Source organism: Phasianus colchicus, chromosome 25, assembly GCF_987193195.1.
Source record: "Phasianus colchicus chromosome 25, bPhaCol1.hap1.1, whole genome shotgun sequence".
Taxonomy (NCBI): Eukaryota; Metazoa; Chordata; class Aves; order Galliformes; family Phasianidae; genus Phasianus; species Phasianus colchicus.
In genome coordinates this window covers 4,226,657-4,243,775 of record NC_143460.1, presented here as the reverse complement: position 1 = coordinate 4,243,775, position 17,119 = coordinate 4,226,657, and the positions used below count along the sequence as shown (strand labels likewise).

General features: G+C 48.4%; 1 protein-coding gene across 6 annotated transcripts in view; it reads left to right on the top strand.

Annotated features, from left to right (window-relative positions):
• NFASC (neurofascin) overlaps positions 1–15,616 on the top strand; it is a 76,325-nt gene extending 60,709 nt beyond the window's left edge. For 5 of the 6 annotated variants that reach the window (XM_090124767.1, XM_090124768.1, XM_090124770.1 and 2 more), the window contains 5 exons: positions 339–455; positions 1,714–1,869; positions 5,665–5,796; positions 6,241–6,310; positions 11,630–15,616. In XM_090124767.1, coding sequence (XP_089980893.1) covers positions 339–455; positions 1,714–1,869; positions 5,665–5,796; positions 6,241–6,310; positions 11,630–11,861 — 707 coding nt within the window. In that variant the 3' untranslated portion in view covers positions 11,862–15,616. The remainder of the gene's footprint in view (positions 1–338; positions 456–1,713; positions 1,870–5,664; positions 5,797–6,240; positions 6,311–11,629) is intronic. The other variant, XM_090124773.1, reaches the window with a different exon arrangement.
• The last annotated feature ends 1,503 nt before the right edge of the window (positions 15,617–17,119 follow it).

Below are 17,119 nucleotides of genomic sequence, written 5' to 3'. Positions count from 1 at the left end.
CATGGATCTCCTGTGTTGGTTTAGGCATGAGTTTAGCCAGGAGATTTCCCTATGGACCAAAATCCACACAGAATTGCCACAAAAGCCAAAATTTCTGAGATAAACTGAGTGCAGTTGGACTTAAAACCCAGCATGCCGTGAGATACTGAACTTCCTCCAGCATTTTGAAGTCAAGGTTTGCATAGGAAACGATTACATCTTCAGGTACACTCATAGGTTAAGACTGAAGCATCAATTTTAGGAATGATTTTATAAGGTTTTACCAACCCTGGCTGCTAGGTGAGCTCTCGTCTCGGTATAATCCAAAATACTAACTCCTGTTCTAACCTATTCACCAGCCACCAATGGATCGTCCATATGGGACATAAGAGCTTGGGCTAATAGTAACTGGGCAAACATCACCTGGAGCCACAATTACTCTGCAGGAACTGACTTTGTGGTTAAGTATATCACCAGTAAGCATCAGATCGCGTGGGGAATCTATAGGGTGGTGATGCTGCTGGAGATTCTGCCAGCTCCCAAGGCCTGCAATTGCTAGTCTTAATTACTGTGCATTCCATGTGCTCGTGGTTGTAAGACGTTCATACTCACGAACCACCGATGAGCACAGCTGTTTTTCTGGGGGCTGTTTGTAGAGCTGGGCTATATGTAGTCTCAGCATAAAGAGACTTGAAATATATCTGCTTGTATGTATAAAACAATCTTTCATAGAAAACAAATCGGATCTACACAAATTGGAGGGCAAGGTTATACGTCTCTGGAACAGGGCTTGCTGAACTGGAGCTGGCAGAATCACCTCTGACCCCAAACCTCCTGTCGTATCGGATATCTTTGTCTCTTGCAATTGTAAGGCTGCCCGTGGAAACTTCAGGCCGATATATCTGCTTTTAGTGCTCGTTTAGAACAGGCGTTTACCTGCTGGTTTGGATTTCTTGTAGATAGGCAGCGATGAGCGCTGCTTATCTCTGTCTTTATTTCCCAGCCATTTCAGCCTTACTGTATGGCACATCGATCTTAAATTGGCATTTTAAACAAACAGTCATCAACAGCGAATCACTTCTGGTCACACACTGAGAGCTGACGTTGCTGCTTACTTAAACCAGCTTGGGAGGCACCATCAGCGCCCGCTCTCGCTCTGCAGCCTTTGTTATCACAACAGGGAAGGGCACCATTTCCCCCCTTCTGAACCATTTTCCACAACTGGGGAGACAAACATTGGTTGTCCAAACTCTAAAGGCCAAATATCCCAAGCTCCAAACTCATCTCCTCCCAGCCCAGCTGGGCTGCAGCATCCAGCCCATAGAAAGCATCCTTAACCTGCAGGCACAACGCTAAGCACAGGAGCTGGTCCTTTACCCAGTCCTGCAGCACAACAACTGAATGGGACCAGGCAAATCCCAGACCTTTGTTATAAGCACTCAAACACCCAGACCTACGGCTGGGCAGATAAAGCATCTGTCAGGTCTTAAGAATAGGGAAAAATCTGGTCAGCTCTCCATTGTTTAATTTTTAAGTACAGCAAGCAGGGATGCAGCAAACCACCTCGCTGTTTTTCCTTCTATCTGAGGGATAATCACGGCACTGCTCACAGCCCCCTGACCACCGTGCTGTATTATTTCTGCTTGGTGGCTCAGGCCAGCACGACGCAGCGCCTGCGGTGCCAGCACAGCCACCTCCCGCGGCTGGCTTTGATGTGCGGTTTCTGTTTCTCAGGTAACAAGACAGAGAAATCTATCCCCGTTAAAGCTCAGACCCCCTCCTCTGTGCAGCTGGCCAATCTGACGCCGGGGATGGTGTACAAGCTGTGGGTGTTCCCCATATGGTCTAGCCCCAGCGAGCACTCGTACATAACCTTTACCACCAGCTCAGGTGAGCAGGGCTGCGTGTCCAATGCATGTCACTGCGTCCCCACGGGTGGCACCGGCGTGGTGGTGGGAGGGGGACAAGCACAACCCTGCCCTTAAGAGCCAGCCGAGCATCCTGATTGCATTGAACAAAGGGCAAAAGGAAGGGGTTGAATCAGGGTGAGGAGCACGTGCATGCACCTCGTGGCACTGCGCATGAGTTGGGGACGGCACCATAGCCACACACGGTGAGGGCAATGGCTCTTCAGCTCGGTGAAAGGCAAGGTATGTTCCCTCGGCAACTTTGCATTTAATTGCACAAGCAATTTTCCAGGCTTATCACCTCAGTGATTTTTAGAGCTTCCTAATTATGGGCTTCCTACACTGCCCACTGAATGCCACAGAAGGAGCCTTACTGACTTCCACAGGCACTCAATCAGGCTTTATGCATTTCTAAAGCATCCCTGTTGACACACGATGAGTGTCAGTAAATCACGACGCCCGTGCTTCCCTTTGTGCCCGCTCGTGGGTTGTGCCGTAGGAATCTGTGTGCAATGCTGTCCGAGCAGAGGGCTCAGCTCTGCACAGCAGCTGTGTGAGCAGCACCGGAGCAGCCCACGCTGCAGTAGGTAAAGGCTGAGATTTCAGAGAGCTGAGATTACTTTGCTGAGATGTGATGGAGAGCTGAAGCACGAAGGCCATCTCTTTGCTCAGGAGCAAAATATTCCCAGCAAAGGAAGGCTGCAGCAGCAGCAGCTCTCCCCACCTTACTCCACGCACCTGCAGCCCAAGTGCTAGCAAGGCATTGCTCCATCAGATAATTCCCTGGTGTGCTGAGCAGGGACAGAGGGCAGCTGTTGGTAATCCTGAGTGTCCAACACTACCCAATGCTTGTATTGCCTCAGGCACAGCAGCATGGTACACCTCTCCATGAGGATGTGCAGCATCCCCAATTTCTGCTCCCAGACTGACTCAGAAATTGCCCCCAGGTTGCAGCCCCCTCACCCGTACCATGCAATACCCTTCTGCATCACTGCTCCCCACCTCGGACCCGTCTCTTCTCTTCTCTTGCAGCTTTTCTCCCTCTCTGGGTGTTAGGGTGGAGGACCACCAGCACCACGGGGTGGGAAATCATTAGAACAGGAGGTCACATCCTTGGCTGATTGATGCTGGCATGGCTATCTGCAGTAATTGATGGGTTTCTACTGCTGTTACGGAAACAATGCACAGGGACGACCCAACCCTGTCCCCACAGCTCCATCCCTGCCCATTTTTCACTGCTAGATTCTGCTGAGACGGGCGCTCAGCCCCCGCTGACAATCACATGCTGCAGGAATGCTGGTGATCAGAGAGCCCTGTTCATTTTGCTTGTTGGTTGTAATGTTTGCCAAATAGCTGTTCTTCAGATCGAATGCAGATAAATAAGAGGTCCACGCGCACCACGCCTTCTCTTCTGCTTAACTTGACAGCTCAATATCCCAAAAGAGCTCTTTCCAATAGTAAATGGCATTTAAACTACAAATATAGCTTAATGCAAATTGTCTTTTAAATTCAAGAAGCAATGTAAAACGCTGAAGGGGGATCTGTGCTGGACTGCAGCTAGCTGGGCTTCACACACCCAATTGCTTCACAAACGTGACATAAATTTTGCTGGTCTGCTGTCAGAATACAGTCAGCTTTGCTACTGGCGTATAAACCACGACTGTTGGGTAACATGTTTTCTGCCACAAGATTATAATTACTTTTCTTTTACAAAAAAAAAAAAAAAAAAAAAGCTACTGCAGTTGCATTTCAGATCAATACCAGTTCGATGCCACAGCTGCTTGCCACTATTTACCCTCGGCGTCAGCCTTACATTAACACAAATCAGAACGCTCTCTCTGACAGCCGTGTGCTTACCCTTCTCTTTCCGAATGCTGCAATGACAGTCACTCGTTTACTCCAAAAACAAAGATTGCTGTGACTATGATTTGTCGGCACGTGTTGCTTTTTTGGGAAGGATGGCAATCACACCCCTACCTTCATGGCATGCAGTGCCACAGTCCTGCTGTAGGATCCCCCTCTGTGCAACCAGCTCAGCCCTCGTCAGCATGGAGCTCAACCCTTGGGCACACTTGAGGCTTTGAAGAGCCCTCCATTCCCCCTTAGCACTGCTTTCTGCACAAACCCCACCAGTGCTGCTAAAACCACCTCCTCCCATTTCAGATCTCTCCAGTAGAGCTCTGTTTCTCTTTCCTCCTCAAGCACTTGAGTTAATTGAATCCAATTCTCAGCTCCTCTCTGTTCTAATCTCATTCTCTCGACTACAAACAGTCCATCTACGCAGCTCAGGTTGTTTTAAATACCGAATGTGGCAGTATTAAAGGAAAAAAAAGCAACAAAAGAGAGCCAAGGCAGCACCCTCCCACCCAAAAAGCAACACCGAGTGTTCTGCATCCAACATCGTTTCTTTAGCAAATGGTACTTTCTTGTCAATCTCATTCTCCTCTTTTATCTGCGATTTCTTTGCGTCGTGCTTTGGCTGCAATTATCTGCCGACAGCGTGGCTCAGATTTCATCTTAAGGAAAGCACCTGTTATCTCAAGTCGGTTTGGAAAGAATGATTTTGGGAGGAATAATAGGAAGCGTACTGAGTGTGCTGTCCAAGGGCTCACTCTCTGTTACTGCTCCTGGTGCAGAGGATGGTGGGTTTAAATCCAATTATTTCAAGGCAGCTCCACAAGACAGTTGCGTGTGCTGCCTCCCAGGTCTTGTTGGCTAGAGTTGACTCGTCTAATTAAACGAAGCAAAGTCTGGAAGCAGCAGCACATCCCTCCCTCGAACTCCACAGTGCCAATATCAGGGAGCAGCAGCAGCAGCAGCAATCCCATTGTTTCAGATTGCTTTTTGGCACAAAAGATGCTCCATCCTTCCCATTTGGGGCAAACCCCCCCATTAAACCCCTGATTTGATCCCATCCAGCTCAGAGCTCCCTTACTCCAGGAACACCTCTCTGTCTGCTCCGCAGCCCGGTTGCTCTCAGCCCCCCGCTGTGCTGTGAAGGTTATTTTCTCCTCCACTCTGTCTTGCTGAATACCAAGCGTGTGTCAATGAGAGCCCGAGAATGGCAGCTCGTTGCTATTTATAGGAGACAGATGTGTCGGTCTGACCGCACACGGGTGCTGCGTGCAGCACGGCAGGGCATGGCTGCAGGAGCAGGACACCTCTCCTTGCTCAGTGTCAGTGGTACAGTGACATCCCAATGCTCCCAAACCACATCTCAGCAAGCTGGGATGTTCCTTGAGGATATAACAGTAACCCTGCCCATGGCAGGGGGTTGGAGCTTGATGCTATTTAAGGTGCTCCCAATCCAAGCCATTCTATGATTCTACGACCTCCCAGAGCTCTGCACCTGCTGCTTGCTCATACACTGGCCAAGCTATGCACGCCAGGATTGCATCTTTATCTTGGGGCACCTCGATCCCAGACCTCCAGGGCTGCTTTCAGGTGCAGGATTTGCAAGATCAAATCTGTTTACCCAGCTTCTTTTGCCGTTACTTTCAATGCCTTTTCTCACCAGTCTCTGCTAGGTTTTCCTTTACGCTGTGACCCTTTGCTGTTTGTAGCTCCTGCTAAAATGCTGAGTTGACCCACCATTAAAAAAGCCACAGATCCCTGTGCTATGGCGTCAGATAACCCAGAAAACACACACACACACACATATATATATATACAAATGCAGTGCTACAGATAGCGTGGACTAAGTCCTTCTGGTCATTTGTTTCTCCCCACTGTCCTGACCTCCCCTTAGAGCTTTTTCCTTTGTCCATTTTCCTCCCAGCCTACACCAAGAACCACGTGGACATCGCAACCCAGGGCTGGTTCATTGGGCTGATGTGTGCCATCGCTCTCCTGGTCCTCATTCTGCTGATTGTTTGCTTCATTAAGAGGAGCAGAGGAGGGAAATACCCAGGTAAGAGGGCTGTGGGGTGATCCTTTGTGCTGTAAATATCTCCAGGCTTCAGAGGCAATCAAACTACTGCTCTGATACGTGTTCACGATTTCAAGCACTTTCCTTCTTCCATAGTGGGAACACTGTTATTAATGGGAAGCATTTTAGTTAATTAAAGGGTGGGTGAGGGCTGTGTGCTGTGCAGGGAGCCGGATGCTGCTGCTCTGCCTGACCCCACCTCTGCTCTGCAAATCTGCTCAGCCACATAAAAAAAAAAGCTCATTAAATTTTTGCAAAGCAAAGACAAGCACTTAAGAAAAGTCACTTTCCATTGTGTGCCTGTGCCCTGGTACCACTGCAGCACCAGGAAGTCTGGGGAGCAGCCTGCAAGCCCACCCAGCTGCACTTCACCTTGCAGGCACCTTCCTTACTGATGGGGATGCTGGGGGATGTGTTTGCTTACAGTGCGTGACAACAAAGATGAGCACCTGAATCCTGAAGACAAGAACGTAGAAGATGGCTCATTTGACTACAGGTATGCTCCCTGGCATGGACCCACATCCCCATCAGCCCCATCACAGCCCTCACTGCTCTCCCCCTCCGCAGCCCCCACGGTGCCACGCAGCCTCCTCGGTTATTTCTCCCACCTTTCTCCTCCTGCCTCATTCTCTCTGCAAGTCCTCTGCCAAAGGAAACGTTTCCTAAAGCTCCTAAAGCAGGGAGTTGGCTGCAAAAGTTTGCTTCTGGGTCAGTCCAGGAAGAGCTGGCATGCTGTGACCCAGGACATGGCTCTTACAGGTCATCAGACATGGAAAAGGTGCTAGAGTGAACTCCTGAAGCATCCTGTGGATATCTCAGGGACATCACCCCATAGCTCAGCCTCTCTCCTGTTCATAAAGGAAGAAGTGTCCCAAAACCATGCTAAGAACAGCCCTGAAAACACGCAGGTGCACTTGCCCAGGCTTCAAAGCAAGGTTTTGCCCTAAGGTCCCCAGGGAAACACTTCTCAAACAGCCCCTGGAGTGCTGAGCAGTGATCCTGCTCAAACCACTCTGATTTTTCCTCACCTCTGAGCAGCCCCTTTTGAGCAAAAATTCATCCTGGTAAGAGCAGCACCCATCTTTCCTCCTGGAAAAGTTCCTAGGATATTTCAGAGAGGGATCAACATCTCAGAGCCACGTCAGTGCCCCCGCTGCTGCCTTCCTCCAGGGAGCAGGAGCAGGTAATGTGTCAGGTCTCATTGGATCGCCCACACTCGACAGATGACAGGGATGTTTTACAGTACACCCAGTTTGCCCTCCGAGCACCTACTGTGTGCTCTGCTTTTTGCTAAAGAATTTAAATGCACCTTTCCATCAGAGCTGGATCCACAGCCCAATTAGTCTGGTGGGAGTTCTTCCTCCTGACTTCAAAACAGGGGTTAATTAAACCCTATGTCATTACCAGCACTCCTAGCATTACGAATTGACGTAGCCAAGATGGGAAGAATTTACTTACAATTCAGTGAGGGATGTAACAACTCACACATGTTCCACCAAAGACTTCAGAGGGAGCAAAATGAATAGGTCTGCCTGCACACAGTGCTTAAATGAAAGCAGAACGACTGCATTCCTCTGTACCATCACATTTATACTGTTTGTAGCATGGTAACTACATTAGGTTTTTCTCCAAAGGATGTCTGAAGACCAAAGCTCCCCAGTTTTCTGGTAGGAATGGTAGAGAATACAAATATACCTCAATGGAAACTCACATAGGTACAGTCTAGAAAGAAGTCTTAATCACCCTCCACACCACGCAGGGGCAACACCTTCAAGCTATGGATAAAACCATTAAATACAGAAAATAATAGTTTGATCAAGAAAATCTACTGCTGATTTCCATACTTTGGTCATCCTAAAACGCAGCAACTCCTGCTTAGCTGAATCTCAGCCTCTTATTGACAGCCCCACTGCCACGAGCATGCAGAAGATAGAAGGGCAACAAGAGCAAACACAGACATCGTTCGCATAGGAATGACCGAAGTGTAGGAGTTCGAAGGGTCCTGCTTTGAGTATTTGGGGTTGTTATCCATGGAGCTGAGGTTTTTGCAACGTTGCTGGCATGGATATGACCCTTGCTCTATGAGTCATGGATTTACTAAATCAAAACAAGATTTCTCCCTGTAACAGCTGGATACTGTACTTAAATCCTGCTGGGAAGGTGTGCTTGAGTGCAGTCTTCATACCAAGCCCCAAGATGCTCTTGCATTTTCCATCAGCATCCCACGAACTAGATGTGAAAAAAAAAACAACCAAAGAGAAATAAAACCAGACCCTGAACTCTGCCCCTCCATCAGGAACAGAAGTGGTAGGAGGTTCTCTCAAGGAGGCAGAAAGGAAGGTGAACTTGAAGGATTGATATGAAATGCTGTTGGCTGATTAAGATTCAAAATGATTGCGATGCTAGGCTCAAGGAGGGTAGCAATTAGTATTTCAAGCAAGGACAGGATCTGAGCTGACGTGAGTTCTTCACTGGTTTCCCTCCCCACCTCCACATAGCATGTCTGATACGCTCTCATCATATCTCACGTCCTTAATGCCCTGTGCATGCAACTTTCAAATCTCTGCAGCCTATAATTAAGAGATACTGTCACATCTTTCTGTTCCACTAACAGAATAATGGTTTTCCTGGGCAGAGGCTAAGCTGAGAAGCTTATTTTCAAAGCAGGAGACCATTATCCTTGGACAATGTTCTGTGCCAGTGACTGTGCCTCATTATACCAAATGTTTAAAAGCTGCACATGGGGGAACCGACCAGAAATCCTGGCTTCTGGGAAAGTTGAGTGGTTTTACCTCCTGGGCTCCATGCAGCTCTGATTCAGGTTGGGATCTGGTGGCACACCCCAGTGCACTGTGAACAGCAGGAACCAGGTCAGGAGACACAGAGCTGCCCCCAGCTCAGCAAGGGGAGGACAGAGGAATAGGTTCAACTGTTGACATCACCATGCACTGATGTTACATCAGCGTGGAAGCCCAGCAAAGGGATGGAGGGGATGCTGAACGGTCCCTTCACCTGACCCCAGGCCAGCATGTTGTTTGTCCCCCAGCATGGCATTTGTCCCCTTGTAGCTTGTGCCTGGCCATCAGCCCAACACAAGCAGCCTGGCCTCTGCCATCTGTGCTCTCCTGGATCAGCTTTCCCAGGGATGGGACTCCTCCAGATCTGAACAATTCCACTGGCTCCATTTGGTATAACGAGGCAACGAGCTCCATGAGGAATGCAGTGACTTTTCGTTTTGGTTTTAGCACTGCCCCTGTAAATGCATACCTCATCATATCTCTCTCTGATCAGGCTCTTTCTGCTTCTCTCTGTTTTATTCCCATTCTTTCTTCTCCTTTTCACCTGGTCTATCCACATGGACCATGAAGGTCTCTTGAAAGGTAGGACCACGTGCTGCCAGAACTCCAGCACATTTAGCTTTTTTTTTTTTTTTTTTAAATTATTCCTTTTTGCAATTTGTTTCTTTCATAGCTGAATGCCCTCCCCTCCCCATCCCATCCCCATACACCCACCTTCACCTAACACCTAACGTTAAATACAACTCCCCTATCTCTCACTGGGGTCGAGAGTACCCCCATGCCCACCGGTGCATCTTGCTTGGAGATGCTCCATGGGCATCACCAGCCATGTCACCCTCATCCCAAACCAGTCCCTAATGTGTAGTGGGACCAAGGGATGCTGACAACGGACACGAGCAGAAGGGCTGGATCCTCTGCATCACCCCTCAGCACCCTCCCTCTGGCTTCAGACTCCCCTACTTCCCAATGATTTATGCTGCTCAGGATAGCATTTCCTCGACGGATCTGAGCTGGGTGCTCTGCTTCTTTAATGCACCCATCAGCAAATCCCATAGAAATCCATGTTAACAGGGTTAGAGCGCATCAGTGTGCTGATGAATATCTGCTTCGCCCTCCTAATGTACTAACAGGATGAGCAGTGTTGGAGAGAGGTAAAACCAGGGCAGGCACGGGAAATGCACTGCCGGGGACTTTGGCATTGCAGAGCCCACCTTAGGGAAAACCTGGCTCTAGATCCAAGTTCAACCCAACCCACCCCAAATCTTGGGAATGGGTATTTCAGATAAAAGGATCTGGTTTTTGCCACTCTCTACTTGACATTAATTGGGCTTTCTAACAGCCGGTCCTGCTTGCAGACTGAATCCTCTTCCCCCTAGAAAGGAGCCACTTACGAAGCTAACAAGTTATTATTTATTGAGATGCCAAGTTAACACAAGGCCTGGAACATTGGTTTTGTATTATTGCTTAATTCACAAAGCGCTGATGGAAGGAAACATGGAACAAAGCTGCCAGTTGTGCCGTGGGATACCAAATTCCTCTCCCACTGCAGAGAGCTGATGCCATTAATTAAGTGGCACAAAGAGATGCAATGCTTCCTCTGGCCGCTCCCATCACTAAGGAGCATTTTTCTCCTTGGTCCAAGCAAAATGTTCCCTGTTCCCCTCACCAGGACCAAGCACTGTAGTGTGGATGCTGCCTACCCAAAGGGCAAGTCCCGAGATGCTGCTTTAATGAAAAATGGCCCCAAAACTCAAGAGGCTACGGGAGGTTGTTTTTCCAAAAAAGCAAACAAATGAAAAAAAATAGGCTGAATCATTTTTTTGATTGATGACTCTGCGTGTACAGCTTTGAAATAGCCCCATATTTTTTATCAATTTTAATAAAAGTCAAGAACAGAGTGGACTGCCATACGCGGGAGCGAGCCTGCTGGGTGCGGGACTAAACGAAACCAAAATAAATAGAGACAGGAGTGGGAGGGAGGAAAAATGCTCAAGGTACGTAAGAGATCTCCTTAGCTGTATTACACAATTTGCATGCTGAATGTGGGCTCAAATATGAACTAATGACTAGCTGATATGAAAATTAATTTTTATATATAGCAACTCTCTCATCCTCGTTGCAATACGATCTTTATTTATGAGGTACCAGTCCTTGCCCTCCTGAGAGAAAACAGCTTTTCCCCCACTTTTTGTTAAAAGGTTTCTTTAAAAGATTGTTTTTTCCTGTGGGTCAGCCGATTTATTTTTCAGTGACCTGGCTTAATCTTTCCAGTGAAAAAGAGAAAAGGGTAAAGAGTTGAGCAAACAAGCTTAGATGCTCAGAAATGAGCTTGGAAAGGTAAATTCCCATGAGTTTCGGGAGCTGCACAGAACTTGGCATCCTGTACATGCCCCCTCGCAGTGCTTTGAGTTTTCCCCATTGCATGGAGCTGTCTAAAACAATGTGTGTTTTCACAAGGAAAGCTGGGAACAAACCTCACTAAACCAAGGTTACATCAAGGTTGGCTAAAATGCAGGGAGAAGGAAAGGATACGAGCAATGACAAGGGAAGGATATTTATCATGTACATCCAGTTGGACTGCTCTGAGCAATGTGTGTCATATAAAAAGTTCAAGAAACATTGGGACAGTGCTCTCACACAAGTTTTATGACTTATGGGTGGTCTTGCGTGGAGCCTGGAGTTGGGCTCGGGATCCTTCTGGTTCCCTCCCAGCTTGGGATATTCTGCAATTCGGTGATTCTACAAAATTGCTTTCTAAAACCAAAAACCACCAGGGCTGGGCTATCAGAAATACCAACCACAGCACAAAACCCAGCCAACTTCCTTCATGGAGGCTGTGTGCCCACCTTGGGTTCATACTAGGCACCCCATGACCCGCTGCCTGCACTCAGTGCCTTTCTTCTGCACTCTCAGCTCAGCACAGTCACACACTGGATTTATTTTTGAATATCCAGCCCTTGGCTTTTATCTCTTGCAAGCCCCACTCTCAACCCTCATTTTGTCTGTCTGTCTACCAGTGATGAAGACAACAAGCCACTGCCCAACAGCCAGACATCCCTGGATGGCACGATAAAGCAGCAGGAGAGCGACGACAGCTTGGTGGACTACGGAGAGGGTGGGGAAGGGCAGTTCAATGAGGACGGCTCCTTCATTGGCCAGTACACGGTGAAAAAGGACAAGGAGGAGACAGAAGGCAACGAGAGCTCAGAAGCCACATCCCCAGTCAATGCTATCTATTCATTAGCATAACGCACTGCAATGGGACCACGAACAGCCTATGGGGCTTGTAGTGGCTGGGGGTTAAAGAGCCACCACCACCACTGCCTCCAACTCAACATAAGAATGAAAACCAACCAATGACACACACACACACACACAAAAAAAAAAAAAAAAAAAAGAAAGAAAAAAAGGAAAAAAAAAAATAGAAAAAAATAGAAAAAAATAATCCAAGCAAACAGGCAGACCAGGTTGCTGCCAATGCCATCTTATCCTTAGCAAACAAGTAAATGGCAAGGACTCCCGAGGCGTGGATGAGTTGTAGATGTAGCCAGAATCAGAGCTGAAGCGCAGGGATGGAGGGATGCAGGAGTGCTGTACGCAGCTCCCCGTGTCCTTTTTCTTCTTTTGGTAGGGAGTTTAATTTCTTTTTTTTTTTTTAATTTTAAATATATATATTTATAAGAAGGTTCCAGATAACAGGGGGAAAAAGAAAGAATTCTGGGGAGGGAAAATGGCTGAGCAGAGAAACGAGTCTATCGAAAATGTATAGAAGAAAAGGAGAGTGGTTTCTATATGGGCAACGCCGCCACGATATTGCATTACAGCAATGTCCATCCTCATGCAGCACCTTGCCCACAGCCTCTCCCAAACCTTCCGGAAAGTTCTAGCAGCACCTGAAGCTGAGAAGTGCGGGTCCTCACAACTGTGGGACAGAGCCCTGGGGGCCACCAGGCCCAAATCATGGGAGCCCCAAGAGGATGAGAAGTTGCTGGGATGTGCTGCAGTATGGCTAAGAGCCACTTGCCCACCAAGCCTGGCTCACAGCATCACTTGCCTGGGGAAGCACAGGCAAAACATTTTAGTTTAGTCTTTGCTTTGTAAGAAGTTTGGGGGAAATCCCCCTCCCCAGACCATGCCTGCTTTCTTTTAAAGGCAACTCCATAAATCTTATGTAGCAAAGAGGGAGTGGAAGCAGGACCAGTATGAAGAAGGGATGAGGGGACCAGAAACTGCTTATCTTAAAAAACAAAAAGAAAGCCACCAACCACCCGTTCAGGCTGAGACATACCGCCTGGGAGTGGTTGTGGGGACTCCCACTATTGCCCTGCACACTGCTCCAGCACGTCAGGGACACATGTCCCTCAGGAACAGCAGTGGGACACCAAGGTCCCCCCAGCAGCAGGTATGTGCCAGGTTGGGCATTCTCAGCTAAACCCTGATTTCTTACAGTGGCCTTTCCCCCCCTCCCCGCCGCAATCAATCAGCCTGAGAGACGCTTCCACGCGCGGAACTCACCTCTGCTGTTCTTTACATATCAAAAACCCCACGCAATTTACGTTCAGCCTGGGAAAACACACCGTAACAAAGCGTCTCGGATAGGAGTGCTCCTTCACATGCCTTACACAGCTTCCAACGTCCCGGGACGTTTAACAAACTGACACTAACCCCCACCCCGCTTCGCTCCCCAACGCGATGGCCTCGGAGCCACCGGAGCAGTAGGACTAGGACGCTGGACAGCTCCCAAATGGGAATGCATGGATCCTATAGAGGGTAGAGTCTTAGTGGCCAACGCTGTGTGTAATCTCCCACTTCCTGCACTTTTGAAACCAAAGGTACCTTCGCTGAGAGAGATCGGATTCCTTCAGACCGTTTTGCAGACGTCGAATGATGTTAGGATGGATTTTTTTCTTTCGTTTCTTTCCTAAGGAGGAGGGTTTTGTTCAGCTTAATGGATTAAATGCAATAGGATTAATGCAATTATTCTTTCAGCTGGTTTGCTACGAAGACATATCGCTAACGAGAACACTACTAATAGGGATTGCTCAGATGTACTTTGCCACATTCTTGAAGCTGCTAATGGCACAATGATCCTGCACTTTGGGGAGGAGAGCCAGGACCAGGTCAGCATTAACAGAGCACATGGGAGAAAACAGGCTGCAAGCAGACAGCAGACGGGTGACGTGCACCTAACCCCAACCCCAACCTTACAGCTGCGGGGCTCCAGGACAGCACAGGAGCCATCTGCCAGGGTCCTTCCCAATGTCACCTTGCAGGGCAGGGCCATGTTTGCTGCTCTTACCCTCCGTGTAAATGCACTCATGCAACAGATCCGTTCCTGCTGTTTTCACCATTGGCCTCTCTAAGGAGAGCATCCGCAGTCTATCCCACAATTGCATTTCAGGTTTTAAGCAAACTCATTAAGCCAAACATAACACAGCCCTCAGTTATGGGGCTGGCTGCTTCCTGAGCCCACAGCTGTCTGTATGAGTTTGCATAGCTTGGAGGGAAAGCAACCTGCAGCCACTGTTATAGAGAAGCAGCTTCTGCTGTGGGAACTGGAAGTCTTGGGTACCACACAGCATCCCCAGCCCTCAAGGAGGCATCGGTCCTGGTGGCAGGGCAGGCTGTGCCACGTGTCTGCTATGTGCCATTTGTATTAACACTGGTGTTTGTGTCTTGCCATTAACCTCTTTGCATCTTGCTGGAAGCTGGGCAGTGTTCACCTTACAGCCTTTCCGTGCTTGCCCAGTGCAATGTGGCTTCAGTGAGCCCCAAAAAGCCTCACAGAAACAGTGACAGAGTCTGAGCAGCATCTTCCTTGTGATCAAATAGGAAACAAAGGCAATGAGGACCCAAGAATGAATGGCTCAGTGTAATTTTTGTGGGCTTGTACTGCTGGGTGTGAATTTACTAAAAAAAAAAATATCAGAAGATACAGTTGAAAAAAAAAATAATAATACTATATTTGTTTGCAAGTTGCCCTGAAGTTTCACCAGGGACAAGTAGAGGGCTGTGGGGAGGCTCTGTCCTAGCCCCAGGGCTGGGCCCTACAGTGCCCATCAAAGGGTGCTCATCCTTGCAGGACTTCTTGGAGCAGGTCATGCTCTGACCACCTCTTCTACAGAAAATGCATCCTCACTGAGGATAAAAAGCAAGGACAAACATACACATGGCCAGCTTGTGCCAACCATGGAGCACAGGCATGGGACAGGAGGGAGTGGCTGTTGCTTTGATGCAATGCTGAGACTGCTCCTATATATTTTCCCTGAAGTGATGTTGCAGTGAGAGACAGAAGTGCTGCAGGAAGCACCGAGAGACAGTACATGCCTTCCTAAAACCCTTGTCATGGGAACACCAACAGCCCATCCCCACAGCACCCTTGCACAGCATTGCCTTCTCGCAGAGGAAAGTCCCCAACGCCTTCCAGGATGGCCACTTTTGCCCCCGAGGATAGAAAGAGCTGGCAAGGTGAAACACACTGCTGTGGGGCTGCAGTGAGGGCAGAGCCATGCAGTAGCATCCCTTGCAAGTCCCATCCATCCTACAAGCCATCAATTCCTTACCTCATCCATTCATCCTCTACCCCATCCATCCATCCTGTATCTCATCCATCCATCCCATGCCTGCCCCATCTTTTCTCTACTGCATCCATCCACCCTGTGCCCTATTTATCCATCCATCCCATAGCCCATCCACTCATCCCGGTGCCCATCCATCCTTCTATCCTATGTGCACCGTTCTGTATCTCATCCATCTCATGCCTGCCCCATCAACCCTACTGCCTATCCACCCATCCATCACACACCCCATCCTTCCTCTATCCCACCCATCCATCCGCTGCCTCTCCTCAGTGCACATCTCAGCAGAGCTGTGCACTCAACCTGCAACACCACACCCACCGTACCAGGCTCAATTGTGTACTAGCAGCAAACAATTTCAGTTAAGCAATAAAAATAAACAAACCTTGTAAACGTAAAAAATAATAATGATAGGAAAAAAAAAAAGAAAAAAACCAACCCACCCACCTCCTATTTCTTGCACTAAGACCTGTTTTATTGAAGAGAATAACGTTGAGTTTCTGGTCCTAACACAATGCCCTGCTGCAACAGCAGCTCCCCCTGCCCAGCATCACCTGTCTCTGTGTCCTTTGCAAGTGGGCATTGGGCTTTGGTTGTCCAACATGGTCCAAACCCTGTGTCAAACCCTCAAAACCAACTTCTTTGCAGTGCAGCGTTCTATATGTTCGTTTCTTCCGCTCTCATCGGAAGGAGAAATACTGGACCGTTTTCCTTTAATTTGTAAATATATCTCCATATGTCCTCTCTGTAAAACCACCTGGTTGGTCTAAATATTCTATGTATTTATTTGCCTTTTTTTTTTTTTTTTAAGCAAAAAAAAAAAAAATCAACACCTTTGCGTTAACCCACTTGTTTCAATGAGAAATGTATATCTGAAGCTGTAAAATTAACACTTTACAGCAAGAAGAGCTATGGACTACAGAAAAAGTGTTTAATATAAGGACTTATAAACTGACTGCATGAGAGATGAAAGAAAGCCAAAATACTCAGATAGCATTTTTTTTTTTTTTTTGAATCACTGTAAAAAAGAAAAAGACTGGGATTTTTTTGTATAGAGAACACTAAACATATAATAAAACATTGTTCAAAACTCAGGCGATGCTTGCCCTTCCTGTCCATCAGCTTTCTAGCCACTGATGCTGTCCCCTTCCCATCCACGTCCACAGCCCTTCCCAGCAAAAAGCACAGCCCAGAAGCTGTGATGGGACACAACAGGGCAGGCTGATGGTGGAGGAGCTTTGGAAGGGAGGTGGCTCAGCAGCACTTCACCCCAAACCATCCATAGGAGAAGCATTTCCCAACCCACACAGCCCTGCAGGGGATCCCTGCAGTCTCAGTGCAGCAGCTCCTATGGCTCAAAGCAGCAGGACAAGACCTGCATCTGCTCTGAGCACATCAGGAGAACTTCTGGTACAGGGGAGCAGAGCAGAGCCCGTGCTCTGAGGATGGAGCACCCATCTGGACTGCAGTGCCTATCAGCCAAGGGAGCGATGTGGCTGCTGTGCAATTTAACTTCTTTCAGCCCAGCCTGGCTAACACCATCCTGCCATCCTTGCACAAGGGGAAGAGCAGCAGCACCAGCTCTGATGTTCATGGGAGCACAGAGCCTTCACCAACCACCATGGAAGCCTCAGTGCAGACAGCAGCACCCTTCCCAGCTGGGGAAACTGAGGCACAAGTGTGCAGCGGTTGCTCCATGCAGGTGGCTCAGCAATGCCCAGGGCACAGGTGATGCTGCTTGGCATCCAGCACTGACACAACACAGACAGCCTCACTGAGCACAGAGAAGCTGGAGCAGGAAGCCCCCGTGGCCCAATAAACTCATGGGAGCATCAAGGTTTAACCCAGGTGCCCCCAACCCCACAGCTCCCGGCAGAGCCCTGCATTTCCCATCCCTACTCAAGGCTCTGAAGTGCTCTTTGCTCCCTC